The sequence below is a fragment of the Anabrus simplex genome, chromosome 12, assembly GCF_040414725.1.
Source record: "Anabrus simplex isolate iqAnaSimp1 chromosome 12, ASM4041472v1, whole genome shotgun sequence".
NCBI lineage: Eukaryota > Metazoa > Arthropoda > Insecta > Orthoptera > Tettigoniidae > Anabrus > Anabrus simplex.
This window is the reverse complement of record NC_090276.1, coordinates 97,197,045-97,213,502: the sequence shown is the minus strand read 5'-3', so window position 1 is coordinate 97,213,502 and position 16,458 is coordinate 97,197,045. Positions and strand designations below refer to the sequence as shown.

The window sequence follows — 16,458 nt, the reverse complement described above, 5'->3', positions numbered from 1 at the left end:
TATACTGTCTTATTCCTCCACTTTTCATACCGATTTTCATTCACACCCTGTGCGTGGGGAACGCAGATGAAGAATACACCTACATTATCCACTGCCTGTCGTAAGAGGCGACTAAAAGGGGTGACCAAGGGATGAACGAATTAGAACCATGAAATTACTTGTGATTAGTACCATCATGCGGGGAAAGCCATGGGTCGCCTTTACTTCCGAGTAATACCACAATCACTAAGTTTTACAATATTTAAAATTCTTCCACCGTTTTGATACTTTTTTTGCCTTTTGGCAACCTCCGCCATTTTGTACATCCCCTCTCCCTAGCTCTTCTAAAGTTGATGCCGTGACATTAACCGACACGCCCCCTCCCTTCTCCGCAACCTCACCTCCCCGTAAGGAGGAACATACAACGGAACGCACACACCATTACTATACAAGACGCAAAGCAGCAACAAACATCCCTCCAGGGTCACAGTAGAATTGGAGTCTAACAATAGCAAGGTAAAGAACTTTTTTTATACATTTAGTTATTACGTAAAGACACATGTTTTTTAAACAAATTCCCATTTCCTTATTTTATTTCATTTCAGAAATTGAAACGAAGCTCCCTTCACAAAAATTGATCAGCAATCAGCTTCAAAGTTCCACATTAGACTCAATCAAAGGCACCATAAGCAAACTCATAATATATAACAACTTACCTGGAAGGAACAGAAGATAAAACATTCAATAATTTGAACAGTGTTACGAAGTCAAACATTTTTAAAACTTTTAACCGGAGACAGACATTATAATGTAACAAAATGAGATTTTTAACAACTATTCAAATGAATAGACATAGTTTTTAAGCTGACCAACTATGTAATCATCCGCTCTCACATTATTAACACACTAACCCCTACTTTGTTTTTAATATCATTTAATTTAATTGGTATTTTTAGTAGTTTTTAAGTGAATCAATGTACCTGCAAATTAACGTGTTTAAAAATCTTAGCAATTCACCTAAGCTACAATAACAGCTGAGGATGTTCCTAAATAAGGAACGAAACATGTACTGTTGACAAATAAATTTGCCAAAAGGCAAAAAAAAAGTATCAAAACGGTGGAAGAATTTTAAATATTGTAAAACTTAGTGATTAAATTTTGATACGGAAAATGAAGTTGATTACTTGCAAATAATACCACAATGTTAGGTACACAATAGGTTTGTGATTAGTAGCAGCTGAGAACGGTTCACTCTGGGTTTCGAGTGCCTGTGATTAGTACCTCTACATGTGGAACATCTCGGGCTTATATTGCCTGTGATTTGTACCCACTATGTGAGGAGCACAATGGGATAGTATGAGTCCCTGTGATTAGTAAACCTATGTGAGGTGCACCATGGGTTTGCGTTGCCTACGAGTGGCTCCATTATGTGAGAAACACCATAGGTCTGCGTTACCTGTACAACGTACAATACTTGTGAGTAGTACCATAATGTTTGGAACACTGTGAGTTTACGCTACCTTTGATTAGTACCGCAACTTTAGGAATACCATGGTTCTTCTTTACTAGCGATAAGTGCCATTATGAGGGGCCGTTGACATGGGTTTTGGGCCCCTTTAGACAACAAGCATAAACGATTCAGGATTGTGCTTTGGAAGCAGTCCCTTGGTCAGTAATATTGTTTCTGGGAAGGTGAGGCATGCGGGTCGGATCCACTGAGTGTTTTAAATTCATATTCATCTGTTCATTCTTCATCATGTTTTGAATTCTGGTCAGTGGATGAATTTTGTACTTTTAAATTGTCATTGCATTTCGTAACATTAAGGGCCGATGACCTAGATGTTAGGCCCCTTTAAACAGCACGCATCATCATCATCATCAATTTTCATTCAATTCTATTCAGTCATTTTCTCATGATGCTCATACGAACGTACGTACAGAGAGATTTAACATTTCCTTTGTACTGTGAACACCAATACTGAAATCCCATTCTTTTTTAATTCTGAGGAATGACAAAGTACCTCACTCCTTATGATGTCTCATTTTGGTGGCTCCATTGGTTTTTGTGATTTATCTCAGTGTTGTGCTTCGAAACTGCTGAGACCAACGTATGTATTTGCATGTCCTATTGACTATGAGAAAGCATTCAACACAGTGAAACATGAAAAACTGATCAAGATTCTCCAGCAGAAACGTTTAAGACGTTAAGGATATCCGTATCATCCAAAATCTTTAGTGGAACGAGCGAATCACAGACAAGTGTATCAGAAGAGTAGTATATCAAGGTTGCGTACTTTCACTGCTCCTAATCACATATTGCGTGATACTGAGCTGGGTGTGAACGTAAAACAATATTATATGCGAGACCATTGAAGGTCTTTAAGTCGATCAGAGAGTGAGACGTGACCGTTCAGACCTAGAATGCAGTCAGTAGAATGTAAAAACATCAAAAAGTGGAAATTTATAATTTTTAATGCTGTTATTGACAAGTGGGCAAGGAATGTTAATTACGTTCTCAGTTATAGATGGAGAGAGTCCCTCAGAATCTGTATTACTATTGTTTTTCTATTTCGCTAGATACAAATTTGGAATTTTGTAGTAAGGACGATGTCTGCTCCAAATAGCAGGCATACCACAAAAATCAAGTTCATGGTATTTATCAGAAGTAACCATTAAGTTGTCTCCAACTCATTAAACAATCAAAGCATTGAACGAATAAGCCAGTTCCCATACTTCGGGAGCACCCTGAACCCTGAAAGAGAGATCAGACACCGTATTGAAATTTCTAGACCATTCTTTTGTGATGATAACCTAAACCTAAAACTCAGGCAACTGTTACATCCTATCAACGCTGTTGTATGGAGTAGAGCCCTGGAGTGTCCAAACTTCCTCCGTGAACACATCAGAGGCCTTTGGTTACTTAGAATGCTCAGATGTAACCAATAATGAAGTGTTAAGGTGAGCATGAGCTGGTGAACATCACGAAAGCCAGGAAAACAGCTTATTTAGGCCATGGTATGGGCTTCTATATCTCATATTACAAGGAGAGCGAGGAGATCAACAGCACCGAACAACTCTTTACGTTAGCTAAAGAAGAATCCAGGCTGGTTGCCAGCATCTCGGGGATCAGTTATGGCACCAGCCTCTCGGCTGATAGACAGACATGAATGTTGTGCCCGTTACAAGTCCCAGTCCTTTTCCCGCTCTCCTTTTCAATTCTTTGTCCTCAAAAGCCCACCGGGTGGCCACGATCGTTAAGGCGTTCAAATCTAACACCGTCGTTAGCCGGTTCAAGTCCCGTTGGTAGAAAAAATTTCACCATCAGAATGTTGGCCACCAGGGTAGGAGAGGTAACCCAACCAATCTGGACCTCTGTTGAGGAAGCCAGGCTCTGCCTGTCACAAGTCAGGACCAATGGCAAGTGATAGAGGAGTAACACCTCTTTAAAAATCCTTGGGTCGCCTCCCCGGGCGATAGTACCTTGGGGCCGTAACCAGGGTTGCGGTAAATACCTCAACGACAGTGAAGGTGGAAAATAAAAAATTTATTGGTACAGTGGAACTAGCAGAAGGGACATCTGGCAACTGAGGTTAACATCAGCAACCTACTGCCTTGTAGGAAGAGGAGGGATCCTCAAAGGCCAAGGGACCATCCCCGACAGAAAAGGCAGCCACCCAACAGGCTGTGAAGGGGCAGACCCCTGTTGGTTGTGCGCAGGGGTGACTTCTTGGCCATGTAAAAGAATAAGTAGTCACAAAAATGTTGAACGCATGTAGAAACCGGACAGTCTCAATGGTGACGACCAAGCAATAGACACGGACTAATCTAAAAATGGCTACGTGGAATGTACTGAGTTTAAATAGAGCAGGAGCATTCAGGAATAGGAAAGATCAACTGAGGAAGTACCAAATAGGAATAGCAGCTTTGCAGGAGATTACGTGGAAGGAAACATGCACGATTGATTCAGGAGACTACACAATGTTTTGTAGTAGTAGCGGAACAGCTAAGTTTGGAACAGGCTTCCTTGTAAACAGAGCATGTAAGGTGACGATATTGAACTTTGAACCAATTAATGGCAGGATATGCACATTGAGAGTTAAAATGAAATTCTTCAATATGACATTGATCTGTGCTCATGCTCCAACAGAAGAAACGACTGATGAGGTTAAAGATTCCTTTTATGAACAGCTGAAATGCACATTTTATACAATTGCTGAAAATGATGTGAAAGTGATTCTAGGAGATATGAATACCAAGGTTGGAAGGGAAACCGTGTATCGGCCAAATGTGGGAAAGTATCGTTTACACGAAGAGTGCAGTGACAACGGAACAAGCCTGGTTGATTTTGTGGTAAGCAAAAATCTCACCATAAGCAGCACTGTTTTCCCACTTAAGCATATACATAAAGGGACTTGGACTTCACTGGATGGAACCACAGTCAATCAGGTAGATCATGTGCTCATTCAAAAAAGGCATGACACAGTTATAAGGGATGTTAGGGTGATGAGAGGGGCAGATGCTGATTCAGACCACTATATGGTGGTGATTAAGTACAAACATGGGATATCAACAACCATCTACAACCAAGTAGAAAGGGATAAAAAGTATAACGTCACTAGAATCAGCACCGATGAAAAGGAAAGAGAGGAATTTCAAAGAGGAATGAAAGAAGGAGGAGGAGGAAAGCCCTGAGATACATTGGGAAAAAAATGGAAAGAGTAATACGGCAAACAATGGACTCCAAGGTGGGTCGGGAAAACAGAGATGAGGAATGTGAGAAGGCAATAGAAGAATGAAATAGTGCAAGGAAGAAGGATAAATAGGTCTCCAGAGAGAACTATGAGAAAAGAGAAGAAAAGTAAAAACTATGTGTAGAAGGAAAAAGAGAGAATTTGAGCAAAATAGATTGAAAGAAATTGAAGAATGTAGAAACTCAAAGGACATAAGAAGAATGTTTTGAGGTATAAAGGGATGGCAGCCACGTACAACAATATGCAGGGACAAAGAAGGAACGATGATTGGTGATGAAATGAGAATTATTGGAAGATGGGAAGAATATTTCAAAGAATTGCTGCAGTCGGATGAAGCCCAGGAACGGGAAGATGAGGAACAGGGGGAACAACAGGACAGCCATGAAGAGGAAGAACAACCAACATTGGAAGAGGTAACTGAAGCTGCAAAGGAGATGAGAAATGATGGAGCTGTGGAAGAAGATACCAGGTGAAATATTAAAGTATGGTGGTGTAGAGTTATTAAAGGAAATGCATAGATTGATAAAGAATATTTGGAGAAGGAAGGTAATGCCAACAAACTGGAACACAGCCATTATTGTACTAATATATAAAGGGTTATAAGACAATAAGACAAAGTGTAATAATCATAGAGGAATAGCGTTGCTTAATGCAGCATATAAAATATTTGCCAGGATATTCAACAGGAGACTATGACCATATGCAGAAGCCACTTCAGGAGAATACCAGTGTGGGTTTAGGGAGGAAAGAGCAACAACGGACCAGATGTTCACCCTCAGATTAATAATGAAGAAGTGTTATGAGTACAACATAACGTTTCACCAACTTTATGTGACTTCAGGGCAGCCTATGACGGTTTTAATAGAATGGGACTTGTTAAGGTGTTACAGGATTTGGGAATACCACCAAAGTTAGTGAGACTTGTGAAAATGATGCTAAGCAACACCAGCTGCAAAATAAAAGCAAATGGCAGATATACCAATAATTTTCCAATCAATCAGGGACTATAAGAAGGAGATTCTGTATCACCGACACTTTTTAATCTGACACTGGAGGGGATTATGTGCAAACTGCCAAGCAAATTAGATGGAACTGTATTTAACAGAACATCCCAGAGTATGGCCTTTGCAGACGATATAGCCATGCTTGGGTGGAATAGAGAGTACCTACTCGAGAAGTACACAGTTTTGGAAAGAGAAGTGGCTACATTGGGCTTGGTTATAAGTATGGAGAAAACAAAATATATGATCAACACCAGAAATAAAACCAGGTGAAGAGGGACAGAGCAGTTTGAAGGGTTTGAAAGAGTAAATCAGTTCTAGTATGTGGGAGGAATAGTCCCAGAAGGTAATGTAGTACCAGCAGAGATAAAGGCAAGAATAGCGGCAGACAACAGATGCTATTGTAGTTTCCATAACTTGTTGCGATCGTCAAACATCTCAAGGCAGCTGAAGTTGACAGTGTATAGAACGATTATAAAACCTGTAGTTATGCATGGATCGGAAACATGGACAATTACACAACAAATTAGAAATAGTTTGGATGCATGGGAACAAAAAGTGTTGAGGAAGATATATGGTGCAGTATACGAGCAGGGTGGCTGGAGAATTAGGACCGACAAAGAGCTGTATGAACTCTGTAAAAATCCATCAATAACTGCAGGTATAAACGTTAGATGATTATGGTGGTTGGGACATGTGCAGCGAGTGCCAAGGAAGGTGTTTGTCACCAAGCCCTAGGGGACAATCACTGGACGATGTAGAGGCGGACTTGAGAAGACTAGGAATACGGAACTGGAGAAGGCTGGCCGCTTCGAGCAACGACTGAAGGAGACAAGTGACTGTAGCGCCGGATAAGTAAGTAAGGGTAGGAGAGGTGCTGGTATACAATTTCTGATCTCTAGATTTTGTGCCAAAAGCCTTGAGCAGACCCCTTGGTGATATTCAACTGGAGTAGGCTATGTGCCGACACCACGTTTCACCCTCATCCCAATCCAGACATGCAGGTTGAGAAAGACCTGCACCAGGTGAACCGAACATGTTTTGGACATTCCCGGCACTAAAACCCATATGATAAATAAACCTCCTTAGTACTTTTACTTGAAATAACATTGCTGTCAAATGATAAATGAGTCTGAGTCTTTTATTGCATAATGGCATTATTTTAGCATATTCTTTAACTTTCCTGGCTGGTTTGGTCCTACAAAGATGCACACATAATAAGCCAAACTACCTTTATTTGAGAACGGCTTTCATTTTCTATAAGAAAAACTCAGTGTTTTAAATCTGAATGCTGGAACCTTGTAGGCTAATTCCAAAAAATTATGTCAGTGGTTAAGTCTATTTTTGAGACTGTTTTTCTTACTGTGATTGAGCTGCAGAGTCACAATCTTTTCCAACTTTCTACTCTTCTTGAACTCAAAAAAGGCTGTGAATGAATTCAAAAGTTACAGAACAGCTGGTTTTGACGATATACTAATTAATTTAATGAACAACTTCATCCAGTCACTCAAGACCCCAAAAGCTTGAAGGAAAGCTAAAGGTTATTGCCATCCTTAAACCTGGTAAAGACCAGAATCACCCAAGGAGTTATAGACCCATTTCATTACTATGTCGTCTCTATAAGCTCCATCCTTCAAAGAATGATGGACAGAATTGAACCTTATTTCATTCCTCAACAAGAAGGTTTCTAGGAAGGTAAGAGTTGAACATTACAGGTTCTCAAATTGACTGAAAAAGTCAAAGATGGTTTTCAAAGGTGGAAAATAACAGGTACTGTTTTTATCAATCTCTCAGCAGCCTATGACACTAATACCCATATAGTTGGTCCGTTATTGGACACTGTCAAACTGCTGCCTCTCTGGATCCGTGGTAGAGTGTCGGCCTCCGAATCCCAAGATAGCGGGTTCAAACCCGGCAGAGGTAGTCGGATTTTTGAAGGGCGGAAAAAAGTCCATTCGACACTCCATGTCGTACGATGTCGGCATGTAAAAGATACATTTGGTATTTACCCAACTAAATTAATTAAATCTCAGCCTTAGATGCCCAAGAGAGATCCGGTTTACTCTGTCTGCCATCTAGCGGACCTAGAGTAAAACAGAACGTCGAAATTGATGAGCAGACAGCCAGATGGCGTCAAATCAAAATGTCTGCACATGGTAGCTGAGGCCATACAATTATTATTATTATTATTATTATTATTCTGTCAAAATTAATCTCCTTGGTGTAAAACTCTACAAAATCACACATGACCTGTATGATCAGAATCCTCATACAAAACAGTTTGTTCTTCGTGGAATTCTAGGGAAAGAAAAGCAGGTGGAGAATGCAGAAAAATAGATTACCTCAAGATTACAAGCTCTTTTTAACGTCTGCACAAATGATCAATCATTACCCAAAGGAACTCAAGAGTTTTATCTATGCTGACGACCTTGCTCTCACTGCTCAAGCTGACAGTTTTGAAGAGATTAAGATGACTTTAACTAGTGCTTTGAAAAATCTTACCACATACTACAGGAATAATCAATTGAAGACAAAACCCGCAAAAACTCAAACTTAAGTCTTCCATTTGAAGAGCAAATAGATACCTGAACATCACATGGGGAGGGATCAAGCTAGCACAGTGTGGGACCTAAAATATCTCGGGGTTGCTTTAGACCGCACACTTTCTTATACAAAGCGTTGTCTGAACACCAGGAACGAAGTGACCGCCAGGAATAATGTGGTACGGAAGGTGACTAGGAGCACAGCACTAGCAGCAGAGTATACTTGCCCAGTATGGCACAGATCTTTCCATACCAAAGAAGTAGACTTGGCAATTAATGAAACGTGCCGGTGTCTAAGACCTACACCGCGAGAAACCTGTACTGCCTAGCTGGCATCGCACCTCCTGATATCCGATGTGAGTAAACAGCCTGCATCATTAAAATTCCAAGCTGTATGGACTCCAACCAGTTCACACAAAAGTTTCTTGAAGACCACTCAGAAACAGCACACAAGACTCTCTTTGTGGCGAGCTCTCGGAGAATGGAGAATTACCAGCTGGACTTGGAGATCTTAAATAGGCTCTTCTCGGGTGTCACTAGTGGGGATATTCTGTTTTGAGTGGCTGTGGTGAAGTGCAGAGCTGCTGGAGGCAACATCACTTGATGTTGCTAATTTCCAGTGCACCTTTGAAGCACAGATAATTTTTTCATTTTTGTGTAGACATGGTTCATGTTTGTGGGTTACTGTAGTCACGTCCTAGCTCGTAAACCATTGGCAACGGCTGAGTGGCCTAGTAAGTGGTCCTGAGAGACGGAATACCAGTTGCTATGGAATGGGAGTGGACATCTCGGACATATTCTGAGTCATGGCCCTCCTTGTGGTCAGGCGGATAGGACTATACAAACCATCGGTGGTCCTTAACCCGTTAGAGGAGAGATCCTCACTTGGACTATGTGCAAGTAGGGTAGCATCCTGCTTCATGAATTTACCGAGCTGAGAACATTTTAAGCAAGCCTCGGACCTATGGGAGTAAGGAAGTCCCGTTCCCATTTGAAAGGCGAGGGACTCTTTGGAAACAACTTGGCGAACGAAATGGAATTTGATGGGGAGCTATCAATATTAATGGGCCTTATGGAAGAAAGAAAGTAGAACTGGCTGAGTCAGCAAAGAGGATACATCTGGATGTGCTAGGAGTAAGTGATATTCGGGTAAGGGGAGATAACGAGAAAGGGATAGGAGATTATAAAGTGTACTTGACGGGTGTTAGAAAGGGAAGGGCAGAGTATAGTGTAGGGCTCTTTATCAGGAATACCATTGCACGCAACATAGTTTCTGTTATGCACATACATGAGCAAATGATGTGGGTGGATTTGTCAGTTGGAGGAATTAGGATGAGAATTGTCTCAGTGTATTCACCGTGTGAGGGTGCAGATGTGGATGAAGTTGACAAGTTTTATGAAGCATTGAGTGACATCGTAGTCAGGGTCAATAGCAAGGATAGGACAGTGCTAATGGGCGATTTCAAAGCGAGAGTTGGAAATAGAACTGAAGGGTACAAAAGGGTGATTGTTAAATGTCGGGAAGATATGGAGGCTAATGGGAATGGGAAGCATTTGCTGGACTTCTGTGCTAGTATGGGTTTAGCAGTTACGAATACATTCTTCAAGCATAAGGCTATTCACCACTACACATGGGAGGCTAGGGATACCAGATCCATAATAGACTATATCTTAACCAACTTCGAATTCAGAAAGTCTGTTAGGAATGTACGGGTTTTTTTTCGGGATTTTTCGATGATACGTATCACTATCTGATCTGTAGTGAACTAAGTATCTCTAGGGCTAGGTTAGAGAAAGTGAAATCTGTCTGCAAACGAATAAGGGTAGAAAATCTCCAGGACGAGGAAAATAGACAGAAGTATATGGATATGATTGGTGAGAAGTTTCAAACAGTCGACAGTAAGCAGGTTCAGGATATAGAAAGTGAATGGGTGGCATACAGGGATGCTGTAGTAGAAACAGCAAGGGAATGCCTAGGAACAACTGTGTGTAAAGATGAGAAAAGGCGAACATCTTGGTGGAATGATGAAGTGAGAGCAGCTTGTAAACGTAAAAAGAAGGTTTTTCAGAAATGGCTCCAAACAAGGGCCGAGGCAGACAGGGAGAGCGAAACAAATAGTTGTTGAACCCAAAAAGAAGGGAAGATTTTGGTAATAACCTGGAGAGGCTAGGTCAAGCAGCAGGGAAACCTTTCTGGACAGTAATAAAGAATCTTAGGAAGGGAGGGAAAAAGGAAATGAACAATGTTTTGAGTAATTCAGGTGAACTCATAATAGATCCCAGGGAATCACTGGAGAGGTGGAGGGAATATTTTGAACATCTTCTCAATGTAAAAGGAAATCATCATGGTGGTGTTGTGAACAGCCAAGCTCATGGGGAGGAGGAAAATGATGTTGGTGAAATTATGCTCGAGGAAGTGGAAAGGGTAGTAAATAAACTCCATTGTCATAAGGCAGCAGGAATAGATGAAATTAGACCTGAAATGGTGAAGTATAGTGGGAAGGCAGGGATGAAGTGGCTTCATAGAGTAGTAAAATTAGCATGGAGTGTTGGTAAGGTACCTTCAGATTGGGCAAAAGCAGTAATTGCACCTATCTATAAGCAAGGTAACAGGAAGGATTGCAACAACTATCGAGGTATCTCATTTGATTAGTATACCAGGCAATGTATTCACTGGCATCTTGGAAGGGAGGGTGCGATCAGTGGTTGAGAGGAAGTTGGATGAAAACCAGTGTGGTTTCAGACCACAGAGAGGCTGTCAGGATCAGATTTTCAGTATGCGCCAGGTAATTGAAAAATGCTACGAGAGGAATAGGCAGTTGTGTTTATGTTTCGTAGATCTAGAGAAAGCATATGACAGGGTACCGAGGGAAAAGATGTTCGCCATACTGGGGAACTATGGAATTAAAGGTAGATTATTAAAATCAATCAAAGGCATTTATGTTGACAATTGGGCTTCGGTGAGAATTGATGATAAAATGAGTTCTTGGTTCAGGGTAAGTACAGGGGTTAGACAAGGCTGTAATCTTTCACATTTGCTGTTTGTAGTTTACAGGGATCATCTGCTGAAAGGTATAAAATGGCAGGGAGGGATTCAGTTAGGTGGAAATGCTGTAAGCAGTCTGGCCTATGCTGACAACTTGGTCTTTATGGCAGATTGCACCAAAAGCCTGCAGTGTAATTTCTTGGAACTTGAAAATAGGTGCAGTGAGTATGGTATGAAAATTAGCCTCTTGAAGACTAAATTGTCAGTAGGTGAGAAATTCAACAGAATTGAATGTCAGATTGGTGATACAAAGCTAGAACAAGTCAATAATTTCAAGTATTTAGGTTTGTGTTCTCCCAGGATGGTAATATAGTAAGTGAGATTGAATCAAGGTGTCGGAAAGCTAATGCAGTGAGCTTGCAGTTGCGATCAACAGTATTCTGTAAGAAGGAAGTTGGCTCCCAGACGAAACTATCTTTACATCGGTCTGTTTTCAGACCAACTTTGCTTTATGGGAGCGAAAACTGGGTGGACTCAGGGTATCTTATTCATAAGTTAGAAGTAACAGACATGAAAGTAGCAAGAATGATTGCTGGTACAAACAGGTGGGATTAATGGCAGGAGGATACTCAGAATGAGGAGATAAAAGCTAATTTAGGAATGAACTCGATGGATGAAGCTGTACGCATAAACCGGCTTCGGTGGTGGGGTCATGTGTAGCGAATGGAGGACGATAGGTTACCTAGGAGAATAATGGAATCTGCTATGGAGGGTAAGAGAAGTAGAGGTAGACCAAGACGACGATGGTTAGACTCAGTTTCTAATGATTTAAAAATAAGAGGTATAGAACTAAATGAGGCCACAACACTAGTTGTAAATCAGGGATTATGGCAACGTTTAGTAAATTCACAGAGGCTTGCAGAATTAATGCTGAAAGGCATAACAGTCTATAATGATAATGTATGCATGTATGTTTGCTTTACGTCGCACCGACACAGATACGTCTTACAGCGATGATGGGATAGGAAAGGCCTAGGAATTGGAAGGAAGCGGGCGTGTACTTAATTAAGGTACAGCCCTGGCATTTGCCTGGTGTGAAAATGGGAAATCACGGAAAACCATTTTCAGGGTTGCCGACAGTGGGGCTCTAACACACTATCTCCCGATTACTGGATACTGGCCGCACTTATGCGACTGCAGCTATCGAGCTCCGTGATTGTGTGTTCTCCCAGGATGGTAACATAGTAAGTGAGATTGAATCAAGGTGTAGTACAGCTAATGCAGTGAAATCGCAGTTGTGATGAACAGTATTCTGTAAGAAGGAAGTTAGCTCCCGCACAAAACTATCTTAGCATCGGTCTGTTTTTAGACCAACTGTGCTTTAAGGGAGTGAAAGCTGGATGGACTCAGGATATCTTATTCATAAGTTAGAAGTAACAGACATGAAAGTAGCGAGAATGATTGCGGGTACAAACAGGTGGGAACAATGTCAGGAGGTTACTCTGAATGAGGAGATAAAGGCTAAGTTAGGAATGAACTCGATGGATGAAGCTATACGCATAAATCAGGTTCGGTGGGGGATCATGTGAGGCAAATGGAGGAGGATAGGTTAGCTAGGTGAATAATGAACTCTGTTATGGAAGGTAAGATAAGTAAAGGGAGAGCAAGACGATGACAGTTAGACTCAGTTTCTAACGATTTATAGATAAGAGGTATAGCAGTAAATGAGGCCTCAGCACTAGTTGCAAATAGAGGATTGTGGTGACAGAGGCTTGCAGACTGAACGCTGTATGTATGTAATTCTGCTTCTGACACAATATAAATAAATAGCATAAAAAATCTTTGAATAACCACTGACCTACACCTCTTTGTTGGACCAGATAATATCTGTAGCTTTTGCCATGCAACATACATTAAATAATTTCAAATTTACTTTTCTGTTCAGTCTAAAGAAGAAACTAATCAAAACCCTAATTCTTCCAATATTCTTCTACTGTGACTTGGTTTACAAAGATGCAAAAACAGAACTAAATTATAATAGAACACCTACATTACATTCATATGCAACTTGAATGTTGTTGACCTTGGATGGCTAAACCTTTAAAATGGGCGCAAGTTACATACTTTGACACAACTTACCTATATGAAAGATTGCACAGTATTTATGCAATCGAGCCCAACAGACTGCAAGCTGCTGCAAGTGTCCTCCTCCAGTATCACTGACTCACTCCACCTCTTTCTTGGCCTAACCCAGAGGTCTCCTTCCTGTGGGGAAGAAATCCAGGACCTTCCTTAGCCACATGTCCAGTCTGCTGGTCGCTGCATAGTATTGTTTGTTAAAAGTGAAAAAAATGTGTGGTTTTTCATTTTGATGGAGTATTTCATGTGAAATCATTGCTTTTACTCGCACCATTCCTACTGACGTCGTTGTAATGACCTATGTTCATTTCAGTTGTAGCTTGCCTGCCTCTTAACCGGAGGCCCCGGGTTCGATTCCCGGCCTGGTCAGGGATTTTTACCTGGACCTGAGGGCTGGTTCGAGGTCCACTCAGCCTACGTGATTAGAATTGAGGAGCTATCTGACGCTGAGATAGCGGCCGCGGTCTCGAAAGCCAAGAATAACGGCCGAGAGGATTCGTCGTGCTGACCACACAACACCTCGTAATCTGCAGGCCTTCAGGCTGAGCAGCAGTCGCTTCGTAGACCAAGGCCCTTCAAGGGCCTTCAGTTGGGAAAACCACTAAGACTCTCTTTTGGAGGATGTAAAAAAGGCAGGTGGAGAGTGAGTGTCTGCCATTATAATGCAATTCCCCAACCTGATTGTTAATGATGGTAGGCAAGCGGGCCTACCATTACAATGAAAATTCCCTAACGCGTTCTTCATATGAAAAAAGATGTTTGTAATTTCTCCGTTGTGTTTCTAGGGTAACTTTAAGAGCTATGCAATTTAATAGTCTTGCTCACTCTTGCCTACTCTACCTAACCTACAATTGTGTATACAATGTAGAATTCTGTAGCGAAGCACGGGTACATCAGGTAGTTAAAAATATGATTGTGTATTGCATGACAGCTTTAATGTTTGTTTATTGCACTTGGTAGGGGAGCAGCGAGCATGTCAGCGAATCTCGCATTACCGACAGGACATACATTTGTGAATGTTACAAAAGCAAAAACAATGGAGTAAATTCAGAGGTAGCAGAGAAACCACTGTCATAGGTGACGGAGCACTGGATGTTATGGCTGAGTGCAGGCATATGTCACACTGGGCATCTTAGGAACCATAAAATTCCTAATAGATATTACCTTTTTTTTTTACGTGAAGAAATTTAACTAGTTTTGGTTACGTTTCAGGTGAGCATCATGACTACATCCGGCCGCATTGATGTGGACAAGCCCCTGTGGGATCAGAGTACCTTTGTGGGACGAGTCAAACACTTTGCCTGGGTGACGGATCCTCGTACGTGTGTGGTTTCTGAGCAGGCTCTAGACGAGGCAAAACGCTTGGTGGAGCTGTACAGGTAAGAGATACACTAAGACCCCAGTAAAATGCTCTCCAATGTTAAGCAGAGAGTGCTGGAAACTCAACATCTGCAGAAATTTCTTTTAATTTTTTACCATAGTGGATGAAAAATGAAATTAGTCTCATTATTTTGTTTCTGTACTTGCACTAGTTCAGTAATATGATTGGAACATAAGAGTGCCTTTAGGTACAGCTTTTGAACAGTTTGCATAAAATTCTTGATGACTTCTCTTTATGCCAGTCATTATATGCAGTGAAAAATGAATTGTGAAGGTGGACAGAGCCCACACAAGTTTCTTGACATTTCTATGTGAATGACTGCCCGAGTGAGAATGTTGAGTAAGAAGGAGAGGAAACAAAACATAACATACAGTATATGGAAGTGAGGTAGTACTGTAGTCACAGGAAATAAAACATGTCTACAACAGCTTGAAAGAATACAGTCAAATGCGTAAAGATTGGAGCAGTTAAAACAACACCAATCACAGCACTACAGCTATATACAAACAACCTACCAGTACAAAGTGAAATACAAAAACAAGCTGCAATAAAATTAGTTAAAATGGAAGCATCAAAAAAAGCAAACTGGGTACCCAGAATAAGACACAATGAATGACTAAAAACCCAAGAAACTCCTATAACCGTTAGTAGGAATATTTTAAAAGCACTAAGTACACATCTCTCTCCCAGATGTTGGTATCCCAGTAATGCTGAGTACGCTGAACACAGTCGTTAAGAGTCTTCACAGATGGCTTACAGAGGAGCAGGCACTGGAGTTTTCTGCCAATTATTCTCACAATATGCTCCAGTAGGCAGATATCATAACTTTGAAAGCCATCTATCTTGCCCTACTAAATGTAATTTGTAGAGTCGATTCATTTGAAATAGCAGTTCTACTCACAGATTCACCGGTTGCCATACAAATATTAAGCCCTATTCATCAAGAATTCTTGACATTAAACATCTACTAACAAAATTAAATTCTTTAAAGAGAAACATCACTTTATAATGGATCCCTGCACATGTAGGAGTAGAAGGCAATGAACTGGCCGATAAATTAGCAAAAAAAGGCACTAGTACCTACATGAGAACCAAACCCCTGGCAGCTTACTCAGTCAAGAAGATAATCACAAATAACCCTTGAAGAATGGAAGAAAGAAATCATCCAACTTACTATAATGAAGAAATGGAAATGGTTACGCCTCCCAGCCACATGCGGACATGCAGTTGTTCAGAACAATGTTTGTTGTGTTCCTGTACTGTAGGAGTGTGTACAGTATGGTACAATAAGGTTCATTCTCCTCTACATATTGGCATAGGAAAATGAACGCAACGAACATTGTTCTGATCTATGGCTGGAAGGCGTGACTAGTCTTAACGCGAATAATGGATAGGAAGAGCTCGTGCACCATTCATATTTATATATCTTCTTTTTTCTTTCTTTCTTAATCCGTTTGCCCTCCAGGGTAGGTATTTTTCTCAGACTCAGCGAGGGATCTCACCTCTACTACCTTCAACGGCAGTGTTCTGGAAAGTGAGAATTTGGGTAGGAAGATACAACTGGAGAGGAAGATCAGTACCTCGTCCAACCGCCCTCACCTCCTATGCTGAAGAGGGGTATTGTAGGGAATGGGAAGATTGGAAGGGATAGACAAGGAAGAGGGAAGGAAGCGGCCGT

The 16,458-nt window shown here is 41.1% G+C and overlaps 1 protein-coding gene across 3 annotated transcripts in view; it reads left to right on the top strand.

The window, feature by feature from the left end:
- Sfxn2 (sideroflexin 2) overlaps positions 1–16,458 on the top strand; it is a 123,281-nt gene that overhangs the window by 20,047 nt on the left and 86,776 nt on the right. For all 3 annotated transcript variants that reach the window (XM_067156342.2, XM_067156341.2, XM_067156343.2), the window contains exon 2: positions 14,612–14,778. In XM_067156342.2, coding sequence (XP_067012443.1) covers positions 14,621–14,778 — 158 coding nt within the window. In that variant the 5' untranslated portion in view covers positions 14,612–14,620. The remainder of the gene's footprint in view (positions 1–14,611; positions 14,779–16,458) is intronic.